Genomic DNA, 18,726 nt, shown 5'->3' with positions numbered 1-18,726 from the left:
CTGATATCACCTAAGAACAAACCAGCTCATCCTGAAAAGCAGCGCTTGCCTGAGAAGCCCAGGAGGGGAGGCACTGGCTGGGGTGGCTGGTGTAGGATGTGGGGCTACCGCTCTTGCTGCAAAGGCTAAGGCGGCTCTTTCAGCAATGCCTCTGCTCCTTTGCAAAGTCTTGCCTCTGGGTTTGGCTGCCTGAGGCCTGAGTGATGCCTGGCTCACCTGCCTTGCCCCGTCCACTCACATCCTGAGGTTTGTTATAGCGCCCCCTGCAGGAACCATCCTCAAACTCAAAGCACTACAACCTGTGCAGTTGGGACCGCCTTATGCTCAGAAGGGCCTTGTGCTTGGTTTAATATCCTGCTGTCCCCCTAGGTAGTCTGATTCATGGCTTCAACTACTAACTTTACAGGGCTGAGGAACATGAGCCATTCTTCCAAATGGCAATGAGTGTTCAATGACCTGCATCTATGACTTGCTCAGGTCCTTTCACACTGTGTGGCATACATCTGAGAGCCAGCTAGGCCACGTGGCACGATCTCGTTAAACTCCACCTTCTAGAAATGGGATACGGATGTCAGAGCCTGCAGGTACCAAAGGAATGATTTAGTCCAACTTCACTTCTTTACAGATAAGGAAACTGAGACTCAGAGGTTAATAAATATAATCATAGCCATAGAACCTGTGAGCAGGGATTTGAAACTTCATGCCTTGACCCTATAAATTTCATGCTCTTTCCTCAGTAGCATGCTTTCTGAATTTGTTAAAGAGGAACTTTAGAGTATACTGCTGTAGCATTAGACTGTGCATTTATATTACTGTTATATTTATTTTTTAATTTTTTAAATTATTTTATTTATTTATTTATTTATTTATTTATTTATTTATTTATTTATTTAGGTGAAGCAATCTTTGGTTGATCTCACAGATTGCAAGGACCTTGTCAGCTTACAATCCCTTATTTTTTTATTTTAAATTTTATGCCTACAGCACCTGGTCTTCCTAGGTGGTCTCCCATCCAAGTACTAACCACGCCTGACCCTGCTTAGCTTCCAAGATCAGACGGGATCGGGTTTGTTCAGGGTGGCATGGCCATAGACTTACTGAGTTATATTTATAATTATTTTGTGGCCCATTTTATCTTAATGTTATTTAATGGAGGAAATAAAGAAACATTTCTCAACACATTTTTTAGTTAAGTGTATACTTTGAAATTATCTGGACTATTACAAGACAAGTGGTTAAGTGATTCATTTTTTATCCAATGGTAACTTCACCCATTCTGTTATGTTCGCTTTGTCTCTGTGGTCTGTTGATTCACTTATGACAAAGGTTTTTGAAAATCAAATCTATTGATCTTACCTGTTCAGAGACAAGGAGCAGATCAATCTTTGTCCCAAAATAACTAGGCCAACACTGGTACTAGCAACCTGCAGACAACAAAAGCATTTGTTACTAAGAGGAGTAAAATCTCTTTGGTCATGAACTGGCCACAGATATTATTCCTTATAGTAGAAGCATCATAAGCTCCACTTTCCCTCTCATTCCAAGAGATATTGAAAAGAAATAAGTCTAAAAACAGTGTCTTTCAGGTAAGAAAACTAACTATAAAGACTTTTTGTTTGAGGACCTCCTTTAAATTATTTTTCTATTTTCTCTAATCTCTCTTCTCCACATACTCTGTGTGTGTGTGCGTGTGTGCGTGTGTGATGTTTCACTTAGGTTCATTGTATTAGTCCCTTTCTATTGGATTGCATTTGGCCTTCATCTGGTCAAATAAACTTGAATTCCATCTTGATTGACTTATTTCAAAGAAAAAAGAGATTCGGCTATCAATGCAAACTGAAGCAGAGGGAAGGGCGCACAGGAAGTGGAAAGGGGTGAAAAGCTGTTTTACGATGTATGGGGGTACGAGCACTGGCTTCCCATATCTCCCCCCACTACAGTCCCAACCCTGTGCTCACCCCTAACTGATGTATTACTTCCCAGCCCTCGAAACACTTGGTAGACCACTGCGGGCCAGTGGTCTCCTGTAGGAAGAGGATTGGTACCCACAGGCTGCCCTTCTGTCCCTGTGACTTACAAAGTCCATGGAAACGATAGGTTCGATCGTGGAGTTCTCAGGCTGGGTGAGGATCATGATGGAGGCAGGGATGTCCAGGGTGAAGTTACCCGGTAGCAAATTGATCACAGGAGGCTCCGTGGCCATGATGCGGATCATGAAGGGCTGGGACAGGATGTAGATCTCTGCAATCTGCCCATGTTCAGGGGAAGAAACGGAGATGAGGAGACGTGAGTCGATGAGGGGATGTCACAAATTTGGGGTGGCCTGGGGTGATTAAATCTTACATCATGCAGTTAGAATAGAAAAAAAAACCTCTTTGATAATAGCAACAATAACATGCAAAAAAAACAAAGAATAACGATTGATGTTCACCAAACACATACTGTGCACCAGGCACCACGTCAGGCCATCTGATTTAATCTTCACAAAATCCCTGTGAGGCAGGTTCTCCCCATTTTACAACCGAAGAAAGTGAGTCTTAGAGAAGTTAAGTAATTTTCTCAAGGTCCCAGGTAAGTAAGTTGTAGAACTAGGATTCAGATCTAGGTCTGTTTGACTCAAGATCTTTGCTCTAAAACAAGGATGCTACATGAGCATCTATCTCTTTGTCCTCAAGGGCAGACCTGAGCCTTTCAGTACACTACATTCAAACTCAGGTGCTGTCAAGGCATAACATTAATAGTCGCTTTACTAAAGTCACGAGTGTGGGCACTATTCCTTTATTTCCCATTTAAGCTAATTATTTTAAGTGTGGTCGAACATTGTGGAAAGGACAGATGACTTATTTCGTGAACTTAAAATGCCTTTAATAGTACCTTGTTCAGTAAATATTTGTGGATATTTGATTAAAAGAAAAAAAAAAACTTCCTAAGAATAGAAAGGTTGACTCAGGCTCTCTCCAAAAAGGAATAGAAAATGGAACCCACAAGTCTCCCAGAAGTAATTCCAACAAAACCGAATACACTATCCAGGAGTCAAATCCTGAGGTCTTACCCGGGAGAGCACGTTGCCAATGCCTTGAGAGTTTTGAACCAAGTGGTTGGAAATCTGGAAAATCAAGACCATCATGTCACTGTAAGGTTTTTAACCTGGGTTGTCTTTTCAGGAAAAATGTAGCATTCCCTACAATTTTTATAAATCATGAAGCTATTTGTACCAAAACACTTTTAGTGTTTGCAGTTGACCTGTCATTTTATAGCCCAACCATAGGAAATCTGAGATCAAGAGAAGTAAAGCGACTTGCCCAAGGTCACACAGGAAGTTACGTTCATTTGGGGTAAGAGCCTTTTATCCTCGGGAACACTGTGTATATCACATATGTATGATCTATGTGTAAACATTCTATGGTGGTTAACCACAAGCCTTGTGTTCTTGTCCTTATTTTCAGAGATTACTGAGACATAGAATGCTTAAGTAATTTATCTGCACATATGGATGGTTTTCAAGTCTCGAAGTGTCGAATTCTTAGCACTGCATGGAAGCTGGTGCTGTCACACTTAGCATTTTGAACATAAGGTTTATAACTACACATATAATTAAGACCGACAGTATGAAAGGATTCAAAAAAGATGCTCAATACAAGTTGTTGGATGACTGGCTGGAAAGAGTGTTCTGATTATAAAAGGGAGGGGCATGGCAAAGAGAATCAACGAATATCTGTACTATTACTGGTAATTGCAGATAAGTCAGTTGCAATTACTAACAGAGGAGATCTTTACATTGGCATAACGCAAGGAAAAATAACGATAATCAGCAACACTTACAGAGCACTTACTCTGTGCCTGGCATTGGTCTGAAAACTTTACATTATTTAAACCTTTTTAATGGCCGTATCAACCCTATACATAAAGAATTATTATAATTCTCATTTTTCAAATACGCAAAGTCTGGCACAGAGAATAAATTGAAATTGCCCAAGGTCACATGTAATAAGTGATGGCACTATTTAAGAGCAATCTAGAATAGTAACCCAGTATCACGAAAGACTGAAATTAGAAGAACTGGAAACTCCCCAACTAATAACACTCATTTAACAACTCCGTTCGCCGTCCTCCTCGGAGTGATAGTCTACGGAGGCCCAGGAATAGAAACTAAGACATAAAAAAACCCCATAATGGGATACTTATATAAGATTAAATATTGGTGCCAATTGTTATCATCCATTAAATCTCCTCACCTCTTTTGTGGAGAGAGTGACATTGAAAGCCCCAGCTGTAAAATAAGCAAAGGATGCAGATTTAAAGAAATACTCGGAGATTCCAACGTAGAGCATAGAGTCACTGCGTTCTGGGAGCATGAAGGGCACTGGGGGGAAGGGGGGGTCGGTGAGGTTTTCCAGTGGGTAGAATACGCCCTGTGGGAAGACAGAGAAACCAGTGAATCAGGTAAAAACTCAAATGTGCAGGACCGAAGAAGGTGGACCCTCTCAAGTCAGAATAGGGAAAACTCCAGAAACTCGGTAGGGAAGAAAAAATGGGAAGTCCTTCTGACTCCTTGACTAGTGGCTATGTTTCAAAGCTCTGATGGCTTCTCGAGTATATATCTGGGCATGGCTGTCCACCCTAGGCTTTAATCCAGTGAGAAGTTCCTTAACAGCCCTTTTCTCTGAGAAAGGAAGGCAGGTTTATTTAGCTGGAGGTGACAGCTCTGAATAGTGCCTGAGGTGCCAGGTAGAGATGTCAAACCCTTGCCCTTCAAAATCTGTGAGAGCTGAGCATTTGGGGTGTCAGAGAAAAACTAAGAAGGACCCAGGACTTGGAATAGTTGAAAGCGTTTTTGTGGCATTTCCAATGCTGCTCCCATTAGCCATAGGTCGTTATTCCAAACCGGTGTCTTGTGTTAATATGTAACTAATTTGAATGATCGAGTAATCAAAATACGTTAATATGCGTTTTTAAAAACAATGACATTAACTTTGGGATAAAACTAAAGGTAAGGGCAGTTAATCACTTTTCCAGAACCAGCATTTTCACATACTGACAGCTCCAACCAAGGTCAGTAGCCCTGAGTTAAATTGACTAACCTGAGAGTTAGAGATATGAGTATCAATATGTACAATCACCATGTGAAGTTCTATTAAGTGCAGACATACATTGTGCAACTCAAACAATCTTTTACGAATTACAAAAACGTTCAAGAGTCTTTTTGAAAGAGCATAAACACGAGGGAGTTGCTCGGAAGGAAATTAAATTATTTGAAGAGCATGTAGGTATATTTTCTCTGCATGTAATATTTGTTCTCCAAACACAGTCGGTCCTCTTAATTTACAGGTTTCGCGTCTGAGGATTTAACCAATTGTGGGTCGAAAATATTCGAAAAAAATTTCTGCTTTTGCTGATACGCACTATTACTTAGGTCTATGATAGTTTTGTCTGTACTGAGCATGTACAGACTTTTTTCTTGTCATTATTCCCTAAACAGTACAGTATAACAACTATGTATATAACATTTATATCGTATGAGGTATTATAAGCAATCTAGAGATGATTTAAAGTAGACAAGAGGGTGTGCATAGGTTATATGCAAATACTAGGCCATTTTATATAAGGGGTTGAGCATCTGTGGGTTTTGGTATTCGTGGGGGATCAGGAACCCATTCCCCACAGATACAGAGGGACGAGTGCACTGGCTGTTGATAGCCAGGGCGAGGATTCTGATGATGATAAGGTTACCTTCAAGTCCAGGTCAATGTTGTTCTCAGTAATTTCTGGAGCACTGAGCAGGGAAAAATCCAGCAGAGTATAGTTGTCAATCTTGGTTAAAACTAAATAACAAATAAAGCAAAAGGAAAATTTATATTCATTAAAAGCATAGTACGATTAATGTCTATCCAAAACAAATTTTAAATAACTTAATAATTTTAAATTCTCTGTTGTTTAAAATAACGATTACCCTATTTCCTATGTAATACATGCTCACTTTTTACGACCCAGGAAAAGTAGGTAAGTTAAAAAGAAGAAAGTAAAAATTCTTCTTAATCACATTACCCTCAGAAAAACCTAAGCAAAACTTTGGTGTATAACCTTTTATTCACAAACATAAACACACGTAAACACACGTACACACACTGCATATATACTTCTTTTTAAAAAAGGAAATTGGATAAAAAGTCACTTATCAATACTAAGCCATACATATCAGGTCTGTATAATGAGAGACTTTCAAATTCTATGTTAAAGCCTCCTGTGTAGTTAGAACTTTTTTTTTTTTACAATGAATATGTGTTACGGTTGTAATTAGAAATAATTTTAAAAAACATATCAAGAGAGACAGACAGGAATAATGAAATTCACTAAGTTGGAGAGGCCAAGGAGATTCTCGTGCACGCTGTGACTGATTCATGTCATTTTTTGTACTATCATTTTCAGAGCAAAGCAGAAGGCCAGGGGACCAAGGAACCATGGGGACAGTTTGCACAGATTTCAGGGTCTGAGATGGCTGTACGTGCAGTGATGCCGCGCTTGCGTTTCGACGTGGCCTGGGGGCGCTGCTTTCCTGACCACCACCATGTGCTCTATGATAGAACGAACGACTTCCTCCCCGGTCTAGAGGAAGCTGCGTGAGCACCACATCTTCCCTTCTTACATGTCACGTTTGGTGTATTCCATAGAGCAAGGTGAGAAACCATAAGAGAGGACACGATTTGCCAAGGGGAGGGAACCACGCTACCCTATGTCACTACAGTTTAAAAAAGAAAATGCTCTCGAGTTCACGATCTCAGTGGATCCATCGCCATGCTGTGAGAGAAACAGGATGGTGACCATTTGACAGGTGAGGGGAGCGAGGCTCCCAGAAGTGAAGAAACTTGCCCAAGGTGAGCAAGGCTACGAGAATCCGCGCCGAGTCCTTTCCTCCCTCCATCTTCTTTTCCTCATTTCCACAATCCATCCGTTTCCTTTCATCTACCTGTATCCACTCATCAATCCATTTGTCCAGCCACTCACTTCCTGTCATCCCCTTTTCAATCCAATATTTATTCATTTAGTGTGGGTTAGGCCCTGTGCCTGCTGCTGGGGACAAAGAGGTGAGTCAAAACCCTGCCCTCGTGGAATTCATAGTCTGGAAGAAGAGACAGACATATGAATGGGAAATTATAATATGGTGTGGTAAGAGCAGATCTAAAACTGAGCTCCTGACGGTCCAATACAAACCTATTCTTACAGTCTTCCTATTCTTTCGATTTTCTAGTTGCTCAGGGTAAAAGCCTGGGGTCACCCTTGACTCCTCTCATGACCCACACACAGCCAGTGTGTCAGCATATACGACTGTCCCTATCTGCAAGGTCCATCCAGAACCTGAACATGTCTCGCCATCTCCGTCCAGGCCAGAAGCTGCCCTTCTTACTCGTATGGGTCACCGCTGTAGCCTCTCCAGTGGTCTCCCTGCTTCCACCCTTGCCCCCGTCCTTTCTATCAGTAATAGACAGAAGTCAAAGTGATCTTCTTAAAACATAAGTCGGATCGTGCAAGCCTTGCTCAGAATTCTCCAAAGGCTTCTGATGTGAGGCTAAGCCCTTGTGATGACCTACAGAGCCTTGAACATCTGACCATCTGCTTTCCTCTCTCTGACCTCAGCTCTTGCTACTTCCCACCCTCGCTCCCTCTGCTCCCGATGTGGCCTCCTCACAGCTCCGCCCGCACGTGTGGCACGTTCCGCTTCAGGGCCTGAGAGTCTGCAGTTTCAATGACCTGGAATGTACTCCGCCCAGATCTAGGAGTGGCTTACTCCCTGCTTCATTCAGGTTCTGACCCTGTGCTCAGTATCTAAAACGAAAAACTTTCTAAAACGGAACCCCCCTGGCCACACTATCTAAAACGAAAACCATGCCCCAGTTCCTTTCCTGTTTTATTCTTATTTTTATCACTTATCATAGCTTTTACTTATTATCTTGCTGTCTCCTCCCACTGGTCCCGTGAGAGCAGGAATGTCTGTCTCCTAGGCTTACTGCCACATTCCAGCACCGAGAGCAGCCCTGGGCCTATCACAGTGCTCAGAACACTGTCGGTGAATGAATGGGTGGAGTGCAAAGGGAGAGATACTTCCAAAGTATCATGTGAGTAAAGGGGAGGCGGAACTTCGAGGTGCGGGCATCAGGTAAGATTTCTTGCCAGAGATCATGCCTGAGCTGAGCCTTAAAAGATAAAGAAGAGTGAACAAGACAGGGGATGGCTGAGGTTAGGGAGCAGAAGGGACTGTATCTCTTACGGCTGACAAAAAAAACAGGCACTCGATAAATATCTACTAAATGAAGAAATGGATGAAGGGGAGAGAAAGTTCTAGGCAGAGAGAACAACATGAGCCATGGCAAGGGGTGTGAAGGCAGGAGAAGCAGTTTGATCATGGAGCAGAGAAAGGTGTGAGATGGAGCCCAGCACGGAGGGCGGGTCTCATAGTCCAGGCCAAGGCCTTTGGACTTGATCTTGAAGGCCGTGAGGAGCCACTGATGGAGTCAGAACCAGGATAACCTGGTCCAGATGAGCACTAATCATTCTCAGGAGGATGGATTTAGTGCCAGAGCTGGGATTAGAGCTCAGGAGAGTTTAATTCTCTGACTTGCTTCTGGTCTCCTGAAACCACCCTCTCCTGCAGAGAAGTCGGTTAGCAGCAGAAAGGATCAGGGCCTACACACAGGCCATGTCCTCCCACACCCCTTCCCGTGGGGCTAGTGTGCAGAGCACAAAGCAGACTGAAGGGCTGGAGCTGTACTGCCCTGAAAAGCAAGCAGACCTGGGGAGCACTAGAGTTTGCAGGGGGGAAGAGAACCTCCCCGAAGAGACACGGTTCCTGGACTCACCCTCCAGCATGCTGAGGTTGGCATTCAGTGCTTCCACCTCACCTGTGATAATGGGACAGAGCTGGCCGTAAGGGGAATTAGAAGAAAAAAAAAGCAGTTATTATATTACAGTGGAAACCTCTACCTACGGGCCTCGGCCCTGCAAACGAAGGCCTACTGGTTAGGGGACATTCTCCCTTTGGTCATCATGACTTTCTCTTAAATAAGTTGATGCCTATGGGCCTCAAGTTATGTACGTATGGGTGGCATGTCATTGAATGCTGACTACACTTCAGAGCAACTGGGACTACACCCAGTGAGCCCCATAAATGAGCCTTTGCCTTTTCTTTCTGTGGCGAGACAGGACATGTGCCCCGGCACATGCGAGGGCTGTCACACCTGAAGAACCTGCTGCCAGGAGGGCTGTGCCTTTCCCGTTCTCTGTCGGCAGCAACACGCCGCCAGGAGTAGTTAGAGCTGGGGCCTTTCCTTTCCCGTTGGGCTGGTTCGAGAGCCCATTACATCAGACATTTATTTACGTCAGAACCCCTTTTGGAATTGGGAAATCTATCTTGAACCAGACTCGAGCACATCTTTAGGGAGATGGGAGAGCACCGGCATCAACGGGCCTACTGTGCGCCAGGCACGTGCTAAGCGCTCAGTGTGGTAGTTACTAGCTCGGGAGCCTGGCTGCCTGGGTTGCCTCCGTTGACAAGTTACCTGTACTCTCTGTCCTCGGTTTTCTCATCTGCAAAATGGGGATGATAATTGTATCTACCTCACGAGGTTGTGGTGAGTAGACATTGAGGTGATTCATGTAAAATTGCCCAGCTCATCATAAGCATTCAGTATATGTTAGCTGTTTTTGTTTTAACTCCATTTCTTCTTTACTACAGCCCTGGGAGGTAGGCACCGCTCTACCCTTTTTACGGACGGGAAAGTGAGTTGCCAGGAGTTATACCATCGGGATCTGAAATCTGGTCTGACACAGCTAGACAGCTGTGGTCTGGACATTCCTTTTATTTTCTAGTGGTGTGGAGGGAATCCTAGAGGCACAGCGCCTATGATTTCTAAGTCACATATAATCTCTGGGCAAACTTAACTGTTGGTTCCCTGTCAGAGGCTGAAGAACCACGCCTCTTTTTGAATAAAGGGATGATCAAGTGTGAGGTCCTTAAAGGTGGCAGCACTATTTCCCAGTCACTCTTTAATATGAACATCACTGGCACTCAGTAGCTGTCAGGTAAGGATGGAGAAAGAACGGGAAGCCTCAGAATCCCTTGACCAGCCAGGCCGCCTCACTGGTCAAGCTGCTTAGTGTTTTAGCATGTTAATTTCCTACTGCCTGCCAAGCACTGAGCTGAGCACGAGGGAGATGGAGGCGGCCAGACACCGTCCTTGCCCCTTTTCCAGAAAGGAGTCTCCCTTCTTTTCCAGTTCCTTTTATCCCTCTCCTTGTCTCTACATAAAATATGGGTAAAGGGTTCAGGGAAGGTATGGTCAGGTTTGGAAAAAGGGCACATAGCCAATTCCATCTTTCTCCCTTCTGAAACATTGACTTCTGGAATCTAGCTACTTGTAGCTTTGGAAACCATCTTAATTTATGCTGTTTCTATTGGCTAGAAATATCCTTTCTTCTGTCCCATTTCGTATCTATCCAAATCCTACCTATACTTCAAGGCTCAGTTCAAGTCCCGCATCCTCTAAAAATGTCTCCCAGGATACTTCTAGGTTTTGTTTATTTAATTTTTCCATTTCTCTGAACCCCTTCAATTCAATCTAACGATCATGTAAATATATACTAAATTCAAGTACTCATTCGGTTATTGTTTCACAAGCCTGAGTTTGATTTTCCTAAAAAGATGGTAAATTTATTACTTATTCATGTATCCAACAGACCCTAACCTAGTGCTGGACACACTGTAGGTACACAATAAATAAATTCTTGTTGACCGTCTACCCTGTGGCAAGAACTGAGGGAGGGAAAGCTGTAGGATGATGTGTGCGAAAGCTCCTTGGGTGATGCCTAGCTCACAGTAGGTGTTTGATAAAGGCTTCCTGGCTAAGAATTAATTAGAGCATGGGAGAACTCCTGCTGATGGCGTTTTACTGTAGCTGTGTAACCTCTAAAGACTTACCATTTCATTTAAGTTCTTTAAAATGGGTTTCTCCATAGGCTCAGCAAAGGAGTTATACAGGACACTAGGGGGGAAAAAAAGGACACACTCAGGCACCACACCTGCCAGTTATAAACCTCATGACGGCACTGCCAGAGAACATAGCCCCCAACTAGCCATGGCCCAGTACAACGGTCCCACTCACCTCAGTTCTCCAGAAAAAGAGACGTGGGCATGGCTCACTTGGGCGTAGCAGTCTTGGAGCTTCAGAATTGGGTGACCAAAGTCATTTCGGGCCAGGATAAGGATACCCGTGAAGTAGACCCCGGAGAGAAACAGATCAGCTCCTCCTGTGTCTTGGCTGTTGAGAAAAAAACATACAGAGTTACCCAGGCCTTGGCAGGGGTGGAAAGGGGTTGGTTCTCTGATTAGCCACAGACTCTGAGCTCCTGGAAGGCAGAAACTTTGTCACCTCTGGACTCCTGGAAGGCTCCAGGAGCCTACAACAGGTAGGAGCAGGGTAGGTGCTGAATGAATATTTATTGAACAAATGAAGTAATGAATATGTGAATGGTGACAGCTTTGGGGACCTTGCAGTTACTTCATCCTGAGTGCTCTGGCCCCTGTAGTGGCTGAGCATGTACTGAGCATCATTCATATACAGTGCATATTTGGAATGAGAACATAGGGGGTAAAGTCGGCCACACACGTAGATGTAGCCTATGAACTCCTTGAGGGAATGGAGTGTGTGTTATGCACGTCCATGTCCCCATGATTTAGCTTGTGGCCTGATACAAAATAAGCACTCAATATATGGCTGACAAGTCAGTGGAGATATGAGTGGATACATGGATCTCTGCTACTTATAGGAGAATATGTCATTTCTCTCCAGTCTACAAGAGTTCTTGGAGTTCTTGAGATGGGGATAAATGGTAAACAGTAGGCACTCAATAAATGATTGTTGACTGGCCAAGTGGATTAATAAATGTGTTATTCTGGGGCACTAATCAAGGCCGACCTAAACATTACACCCAAGACAGTGACTTGCACATAGTGGGTGGTTTGCAATCATGCCTTGAATTTGACCCCTCCTTTCTAAAGGAGGGTGCAAAGGCCTTTTGGTAGAGAAGAATTGGGTTCAAGCTATTATCCCTTCAACTTCCTTGGGAGGCAGGAAGGCTTCGTTTCCCACCAGGTGCCCCCACAGATGGAGAAGTGTGTTCAATGACTGGCCAAGGTCATACAGTGACTCACTGGGGGGTCTCAAATGTTGAGCACATGTCCATTTCTCCAACAGTCAGGGACTTCAAGCTCTTGGGAAATCGTAAAGGACATTTTGATCAGTTTTCAGTGCCCCCCGGCCACTGGCAGAGACATTGTGATTTAAATATTTCCTGGGAAAATGCTCTTGAGAAAGATCGTTAATGATTAAGGAAAGGAGCCTAACATCAAAAACATCAGCGAATTTATACACTTTGGATTTGCAGGCCATTCCCCTCCCCCCCTCCGCCCCCCGAACAGCCGCAGACTTCAGTGGAATACTTACAAAAGTGGGGACTTGACGTCCCAGTGTGTGCTGATGTTGGCTGTGCCGTGGTTGGTCAGTGCCTTGATCCCTACCCCAGGCACAAAAGCTAATGAAGTATTTGGAAACGAAAAGGCATTGATTTTTATGCTGTAAAACAAGAAATAGGGGGATTAGTGCAACTCCTCTCTAACACACCTCTAAATAAGGCAAAACCGGAAATGAAGTTTTAGAAGGCCAGCCTGGCAATTGTGAATTCCTACGGAGCAAGGCACCTCAGGTCTGCAGGGCTGCCTCTGGGCACTGCCTTCTAATTCCCCGCCTTTCCTTGGCAGGAGGTCCCTCGTATGTCATTGAGGGGCAGAAATGAGCAAGTTTAGAAACAAATTTGCAAATAATCAATCTACCTCTTTAGTTTCTTTAAAGACAAAAGAAGTACGTTTGCCATCATTATCATTTCCTTCAGCTGTTTCAGTGTTTCTAAATGGGGAGACATTAGTATTAGTATTTTGAATGGGACACTATTTTTTGTAGAGGACTGTTAACACACATTACAGGATATTTGGCATATGTGTCAACAAAAAGCCAGTAGTGCCCCTCTCCCCAAATAAAAAGGGTGTCTTCTTCCTCTCCCCAAATGTCCTTTATATGGAAAGTATCTTCCTTAGTTGAGAAACTTATTTTATTTAGAGCGTTAACTTCCCCTAGAATTCTCTGAGGTGTCAAATAGGTAACTAGGAGTCAGCGGGTTACATGTAATCTACATAGGTATATGGCCACATGCATTATGACAAGTTATTATCGTGAACATTGACTGAGTGATTACTCGCTGTCAGGTACTGTGTAAGCATTTGACATATAATAGCTCATTTTAACTCTCCTGATAATCCTAGGAGGCAGTTGTTGTTTTTGCCCACTGCAATTCAGAGATGAGAAGGCAAGAAACTTGGCTGAAGTCATTTTTAAGTAGTAGAACCAGATCTGTCTTCAGACTGGTCTGAACCATTAGGCTGTGCCACTTCATTATTGTGCAAAGGACACTCGACTTGGAGCCAAGTTTTGTGCTAGCTGTACAGCCTTGGGTAAGACACTTAACCTTTTTCAGTTTATCACTCAGAGGAAGTGTTACTCATGGGTAGGTTGGGAAAACAGAATGGGATCATCTGCATATAATTGTTGTATAGGAGAAAGGCATCGAACTAAGATTAGGAAAACATAAATGTGACAGCTAATAAAAAATAATTATTTGCTATCTCCTCTTGCATCCTTTCCTATTTGTTCTCTGTCATACATCCTAAGTCCCACTGAGGGAAGAGGATATCTTGGATATGTTTTCATGATACATATAGGTCTAACCCATTCTTTGTAACTGCCATAGAGTATTTCAAGCTGTGGATGTACTTTTAAAAAAATAATAATTCCTTTGTTGGTATTCCCCAACAAAGATTGTTTCTAGTGTTTCTGTATTATAAACAATGCCACAGCCACAGTGAATATCTTCATACATGCAGTTTATGGACATGTTTCTCGAGGGAGGATGCTGAGAAGTGGAATTGTTGGGTCAAAGGGCATGCATGCATAATTTAAAAAAGATCCTTGTAAATTATTTCCTAATGTAGCACTGTCTTATAGAAATATGATGTGAGCCACTTATATAATCTAAAATTTTCTAATAATCACATTAAAAAAAGGAAAAGAAATAGATGAGAGTAATTTTACTATTTTTAACTTCATTCAATATAGCTAAAATATTACCATTTCAACATATAATCGATATAAAAATTATTAATGAGATATTCTATTTTCCTTTTTCCAAAATAAGTCTTCAAAATATGGTATGTAATTTACATTCGTGATTTATTAGCAAGTATTACTAATTAGCATGTATTACTAATACATGTAAAGTGCTTGCCACATGATTCAATCACTCAATTTTCACCAGAAATACTTGACCAGTATTCAGATTTGATAAAATTTTCAGTTGAAAAAGTAAAGTTACATACTCAAATTGTTCCAAGCATACTTAAAAGTTTTTCAATAGCTGAAATATCAGTTTCCAAATTAAAATTTAATTTAAAATTAAGTCATATTTCAAATGCTCAACAGCCACATGTAGCTAGCAGCTACTGTTTGTGCAGAACAGAGCATCTGCCAAGAACTTTCTCTAGATCACTAGCCCCCCAACCTCCGCAAAAAACTCTCGGTTTTCTAGAATGTTATCCTTGACAATGGGGAAATTGTTACTCCAAAGGGATAGAGTAGCAAGGAATTCTCACTGGATCGATAGAGCACTGGGACAAACTGTAAATCACAGAGAATTCATTATAAAAGCTTGACTCTCCACTAGTCGTTAGGACTGAGCTCAGGATGGACATAGATATCCTCTCCTTACACTTCCTCTGGGGCTCTTGTTGGCAGAGGTTGCCACTTGCTGTCTGACCATCTATTTCCCTTCTTTCTCAGCAATTGTTTGAGATGACAAAGTTGTCTGGTTGGAAAAGAATCTCCCAGTATCCTTTGCTAATAAGTGTGGCCTTATGACTAAGTTCTGCCCATTACTTTATAGGCAGAATATTATTTGAGTAGCACTTCAAGAAACATAAAAAAAACTCACTGATGAGGAGACTAACACAGCTTATAAGAGCCCTTTTACCCTTGCTTCTTCTTCCTTCCAGGGGCCTGAAACGTGAATTTGATGGCCGAGTTATAGTGGCCATATTGGACCTTGAGACAACCTTGAGAATAGTTGTCAGAGCTAAGGATGGTGGAACAGAAAAATAGAAGACTGGGTGCTGGAATCAAGGGGTTTCCATAGAATCCCCCACTGTTTCCGTTGAGCTTCTTATTTGTGAGATAAAAATGAATCTCTATTACATACAAGCCACTGTGATTTTCTGCTATGTTCAACTGAACATTATTCCTAATTAATATAGTCTCAGAAACTCCGGGCGGGGTGAAACAAAGATCTGAATCAATGTGGCAATTCCATTGTTTTGACAATAATGTCTTTATGGCATCATTATGGATACCAGCTAACATCAGTACAGCAGTTTTAGCTTCATAAAGTATCTTTGCATTTGTTACATCACCTGACTTTTACTATTTACTGATTTTGATTTCATGACTGTAACATGGTAGAAAAGATTATAGCTGCCACCAGAATTCTTCTTAGGAAGAGACGTTTGTTGGTTGGAAAATTACTTTGAAAAGCATTTAGAGCGTAAAGGAAGACTCTTTGGTACCCTGGAGTGGGTGGAACTGCTTTGCGTGAGACCAGGGAAAGAAACTTCTGCTACTCCAGAGGAGGGAAGGTCTAGAGAGGAAGAGGGCAGAAGCCCATGTGCCCGGTGACCTCGGAAATCGTGACGAAACTTTAGTGAAATAAGAGAAGGCTTGATGAAAGGAGATTCATTTTTGAGACTGTGGTCAAATTCTGCATCTAGGTTTATAGGGGTGAGGGTAGCACTGGAATGAAGAAGACTTTCCTCTAGAATTCAAGGGACAGAGTGGCCCCAGCGGACAACTGTGTGGAATTAGAATTCTCGTTTTAGGAAAGAGGCAAGGGCACAAGGGCACTGAGACTCTGAGCAGATTCGCCAGGTGCACACAACTGGTGTGCAGCAGAGATACGACCTGGACCCAGGTGTTCTGGCTCAAATGCCACACTCATTGTCAACGTCATGACCTCTTTGGCTATTTATCTGATAAGCCTCTCACCAAAGGTTGGTTAACTTCTACTCTGCAGGTCCTGATGTTACACCAGAACAGACAGTGACATAGTCACAACCTTGAAAGTTTAAAGATTAATTTCATGGCTAACAATGTCCTTCCTTTTACTTACTTTGAAAAATTGTAGTTCACGTAATCAATCTTCAGAAATTCAAGAGATTCAGAACCTTTTAAATCTGGGATGTTTCTTTCCTTGGCCATTTGCTCAATCATCTCTATTCCAGCTTGAACGCCTGTGAAGGAACCAAAGAAAGTGTTTATTGATAATAACAAAGATGGTAATGGAGTAATATTTGTCCCTGCTTTACAGATGAAAACATTGGTCCTTAGAGGGGCTAATGAAATTGTTCAGTACCCCAGAGCTAACAGCATTAGAGATTTTCATTATGTGGCCAGGGACAAAGCATATTATCACATAGGACAGTGTGATAGGAAAAGTGCAAAATATTATCATTATTGACATTTTACAGATGAGGAAACTGAGACTCAAACAGGTGGATCCTCACCTAAGTCACTTTGCAAAGAACTGAGGAATTCAATAGTAGAATTTGGGCAGTTTGGCTGTAGAATCCATGTCTTATTATAGCCAGTTCCAGAAAGTAATTCCATATTCACCTTCCTGTCCCCACCCTTAGATTCTTTAAGCCTAGGAATTTTTGGCCTGGCATCCACGGAACTTTGGGAACTCTTGAACCCTCTGAAATTCTAATAAAAGATTGTGAGTGGGTTGTACCTGTGCATATGTACCTCATTTTTCAGAGGAGAGGCTCTATATTTTCATCAGATTCTCAAAGGATCCTACGACTCCAAAAATGTTAGAAACCACTGCTGTTTATTAAGGAATAGACCTGTCTTGATCTGGTAGAAGCACAGAACACATTAGTCTCTGAGTTCAGGGAGAAGAAGAGCCCCTTGCCACATGAAAGGGCCTGAGAAAAGTTACTTACATAGTAACGAAGAGTGATCTTTTCATTTTAACCTCCTCAAGGAGGAGCCTTTGCCTTTACCCCTCACTTTGCAGCTTAAGCTCATTTCCATTTATTCTACCCTTGTTCGAGATAAAGAAGAACAGATTTTATCCTTTACGATACCATGAGGAAAATTGCAACATGGGAATAGAAAGACAGAACATAAAGGATGTAGAGCTGGAACCGAAGGCACTACCCGAGGGCTAAGGTTGGAATTCTGACATTGTCACATACTAGCTTGTGTGACCTTGCAAGTTGTAAAATCTCTTGGTCCCTCTTTTTATCTGTAACATGAGACATTAGTGAATGTCAACCTATATTCAGCTACTCTTAAGCCAAAATTTACAGGAGAAAAATGGGTCCATATACTTTGGTTTTTCACCTTTCTTCTACATAATCTGCCCTCACCCCAATATAGCCCAAAGAAAATCTCAGTCCAATATTTAGAGGTATTTATAATACCTCTAAAGGGGTTGTTCTTAACCTTTCGGCATCTCAGACTCTTTTGTGCATCTAAGAAATGTAGGAAACCTCTCTGAAGGAAAATGCACAATCATCATCCCCATTCAATTTTGCATACAATTTTAGGGGACTCTTAAGTTCCTTTTGAAATCAAGCCGCTTCTGAAACTCTAAGGTATTATTTTTACTTCAAATTCTTCTATCTTATAATGCATTCTCCCTTAGAGCTCTGAAATGTTTATTATGTATGCATGTGGGGTTCAGGGGTGGGGAGAGAGAGACAGAGAGAGAGAGAGAGAGAGAGAGAGAGAGAGAGAGAGAGAGAGAGAGAATATGAATCTGTGGCTGTGTTTGGATATGCCTACCATCAAGGTGATTGTTTTTAGGCAATACTTTTTCCCAGCCATCTTATCAGCTTCCGCATAAAGGACTTGATCACCACTCAGTAGAGCTTGTCTACGAGTCATAACACAGCTCAGTACGAGCTTTGGGTTTGGCCCACAGACTCCATCTATAAAGGCTACAGCCTGACTTCTAAAAGTATCCAACTCACCATAGTCCAGAGCCCGTTGAGTAGCCCTCGCTTTGATTCCAGGGTAAATGGTATGAGCAGATGAGAAGTAGAAATTCCACAGGAGGAAATATCCCCAGAGAACTTGGACCATCTTCGTATGCATCTGCAATTAACCAACATTTATTGTCCCAGATTATTCTTGACTCTCTCATTGGTCAATTCTATCCAGCATTTCTAGGCTTTCTCATTTTCACTGCTGACTTCTAGAACTTACTCACTCCATTCATCTATCCTTCCTTCCTTCCAACCATCCATCCTTCCAACCATCCATCCTTCTTTCCACCCATCTTTCCACCCATCTTTCCTTCCTTCTTCCTTCCTTCCTTCCTTCATCCCTTCCTTCCTTCCCTTCCTTCCTTCCTTCACACTTCCTTCTTCCTTCCTTCCTTCCTTCTACTTATTAAACACACCAGAGCATGTTCTAGGTGCTGAGGATGTAGTGATAACCTATGTGTGGGCCCTGACCTCTGCTTCCCACAGACTAGTGGGTGATTCACATACACACAGATGATTATAACACA

The 18,726-nt window shown here is 42.4% G+C and overlaps 1 protein-coding gene and 1 pseudogene across 1 annotated transcript in view; both read right to left on the bottom strand.

Moving 5' to 3' along the window:
* BPIFC (BPI fold containing family C) overlaps nt 1–18,448 on the bottom strand; it is a 28,064-nt gene extending 9,616 nt beyond the window's left edge. The window contains exons 1-11 of the mRNA XM_039878278.1: nt 18,185–18,448; nt 16,315–16,435; nt 12,495–12,623; nt 11,154–11,309; nt 10,970–11,033; nt 8,853–8,913; nt 5,731–5,822; nt 4,236–4,412; nt 3,053–3,106; nt 2,078–2,248; nt 1,357–1,424 (exon numbers count right to left, since the gene is read on the bottom strand). Coding sequence (XP_039734212.1) covers nt 1,357–1,424; nt 2,078–2,248; nt 3,053–3,106; nt 4,236–4,412; nt 5,731–5,822; nt 8,853–8,913; nt 10,970–11,033; nt 11,154–11,309; nt 12,495–12,623; nt 16,315–16,435; nt 18,185–18,308 — 1,217 coding nt within the window. The 5' untranslated portion in view covers nt 18,309–18,448. The remainder of the gene's footprint in view (nt 1–1,356; nt 1,425–2,077; nt 2,249–3,052; nt 3,107–4,235; nt 4,413–5,730; nt 5,823–8,852; nt 8,914–10,969; nt 11,034–11,153; nt 11,310–12,494; nt 12,624–16,314; nt 16,436–18,184) is intronic.
* Nucleotides 976–1,094, bottom strand: LOC120615294 (uncharacterized; annotated as a pseudogene).
* Nucleotides 18,449–18,726: the final 278 nt, after the last annotated feature.

Source organism: Pteropus medius, unplaced genomic scaffold, assembly GCF_902729225.1.
Source record: "Pteropus medius unplaced genomic scaffold, Ma_sr-lr_union100, whole genome shotgun sequence".
Lineage (NCBI taxonomy): Eukaryota > Metazoa > Chordata > Mammalia > Chiroptera > Pteropodidae > Pteropus > Pteropus medius.
Note: the sequence above shows the minus strand (reverse complement) of the source record. Positions and strands in the feature narration are given on the sequence as shown.